The sequence below is a fragment of the Histoplasma capsulatum genome, genomic scaffold, assembly GCF_000149585.1.
Source record: "Histoplasma capsulatum NAm1 scaffold_63 genomic scaffold, whole genome shotgun sequence".
In the NCBI taxonomy this organism is placed as follows: domain Eukaryota; kingdom Fungi; phylum Ascomycota; class Eurotiomycetes; order Onygenales; family Ajellomycetaceae; genus Histoplasma; species Histoplasma mississippiense.
Window position 1 is genome coordinate 2079 of NW_001813905.1, and position 1670 is coordinate 3748.

Sequence of the window (1670 nt, forward strand, 5' to 3'; positions counted from 1 at the left end):
ATGGCTACATGTGTTGGCGGCAATCTGAATGTCAGTATGTTGGAGGAACTATACGGAGCATGTACAAGCACTGACAGACCCAACACAGCTGGACTCCATGTCTCAGTCAGGGTTGGATGTCATCACAAAACCATATGCAGGTACAGAATGAGATCAACAAAGTAAATAAAAATAGCAAAATATATAAATAAACTGAAAGGGTTCATTCTGGGAGTGATTTTAAACACAGAAAACCAAACATTAGTCGAACACGCTGGACCCAAGCCGTTGGACGTCAAACCCGTTGGACGTCAAACCCGTTGGACGTCGAAGCCGTTGGATGAGCGCATCAACCCGTTGGAAGTCGAACACGCTGGACCCAAACCCGTTGGATGTCGAACCCGTCCAAGGAGCGCATTAACCCATTGGACCCGAACCCGTTGGATGAACCCATCAACCCGTTGGATGAACCCATCAACCCGTTGGACCCAACCCGTTGGACGTCAAACCCGTCCCAGGAGCGCATTAACCCGTTGGGAGTTGAACACGCTGGACCTAAACCCGTTGGACGTCGAACCCGTTGGATGAGGAAGTCGAACACGCTGGACACAAACCCGTTGAACGTCAAACCCGTTGGACGTCAAACCCGTCCCAGGAGCGCATTAACCCGTTGGGAGTTGAACACGCTGGACCCAAACCCGTTGGACGTCAAACCCGTCCAAGGAGCCCATTTACCCATTGGACCCGAACCCGTTGGATGAACCCATCAACCCGTTGGTAGTCGAACACGCTGGACCCAACCCGTTTGGACGTCAAACCCGTCCCAGGAGCGCATTAAACCCGTTGGACGTCGAACCCGTCCCAGGAGCGCATTAACCCGTTGGACGTCGAACACGCTGGACCCAAACCCGTTGGATGTCGAACCCGTCCAAGGAGCGCATTAACCCATTGGACCCGAACCCGTTGGATGAACCCATCAACCCGTTGGATGAACCCATCAACCCGTTGGACCCAACCCGTTGGACGTCAAACCCGTTGGACGTCAAACCCGTTGGATGAGCGCATCAACCCGTTGGAAGTCGAACACGCTGGACCCAAACCCGTGGGATGGCCGAAACCCGTCCAAGGAGCGCATTAACCCCATATGCCCGAACCCGTTGGATGAACCCATCATCCCGTTGGATGAACCCATCAACCCGTTGGACCCAACCCGTTGGACGTCAAACCCGTTGGACGTCAAACCCGTCCCAGGAGCGCATTAACCCGTTGGAAGTCGAACACGCTGGACCCAAACCCGTTGGATGTCGAACCCGTTGGATGAGGAAGTCGAACGCGCTGGACCCAACCCGTTGGACGTCAAACCCGTCCCAGGAGCGCATTAACCCGTTGGGAGTTGAACACGCTGGACCCAAACCCGTTGGACGTCGAACCCGTTGGATGAGGAAGTCTATCCAACAGGTGGGGGTGGAATGGACGTCCATTCCATTCAGGGTTAGAAAACCGACCAATCAGAGCAGGGCAGATTGGACGTACATTCCATTTGGTTTCAGACGTTGAACGTCTAATCAACCACGGAGTCAATTGACTTCAAACTTTGCATGTAGGCCGTAGCGGAAAGGAAATACAACATATCCAAATCAAAAGCGATAATTCCTTACTGGGAAGGGGTTACATTGTGGTGTCAAAGTCAA

General features: G+C 53.2%; 2 protein-coding genes across 2 annotated transcripts; both read left to right on the forward strand.

Moving 5' to 3' along the window:
- HCAG_09212 (predicted protein) lies at nucleotides 1-567 on the forward strand (the record flags this gene model as incomplete). Its single annotated transcript, XM_001535805.1, has 2 exons — nucleotides 1-34; nucleotides 230-567. The coding sequence occupies 2 exons, from the start codon at nucleotides 1-3 to the stop codon at nucleotides 565-567; spliced, it is 372 nt and encodes a 123-aa protein (XP_001535855.1).
- A 467-nt stretch (nucleotides 568-1034) lies between these two features.
- On the forward strand, nucleotides 1035-1241 carry HCAG_09213 (predicted protein; the record flags this gene model as incomplete). The annotated part of the gene is made up of 1 exon (XM_001535806.1): nucleotides 1035-1241. One exon carries the CDS (start codon nucleotides 1035-1037, stop codon nucleotides 1239-1241), a length of 207 nt encoding a protein of 68 aa, XP_001535856.1.
- Between the last annotated feature and the right edge of the window lie 429 nt (nucleotides 1242-1670).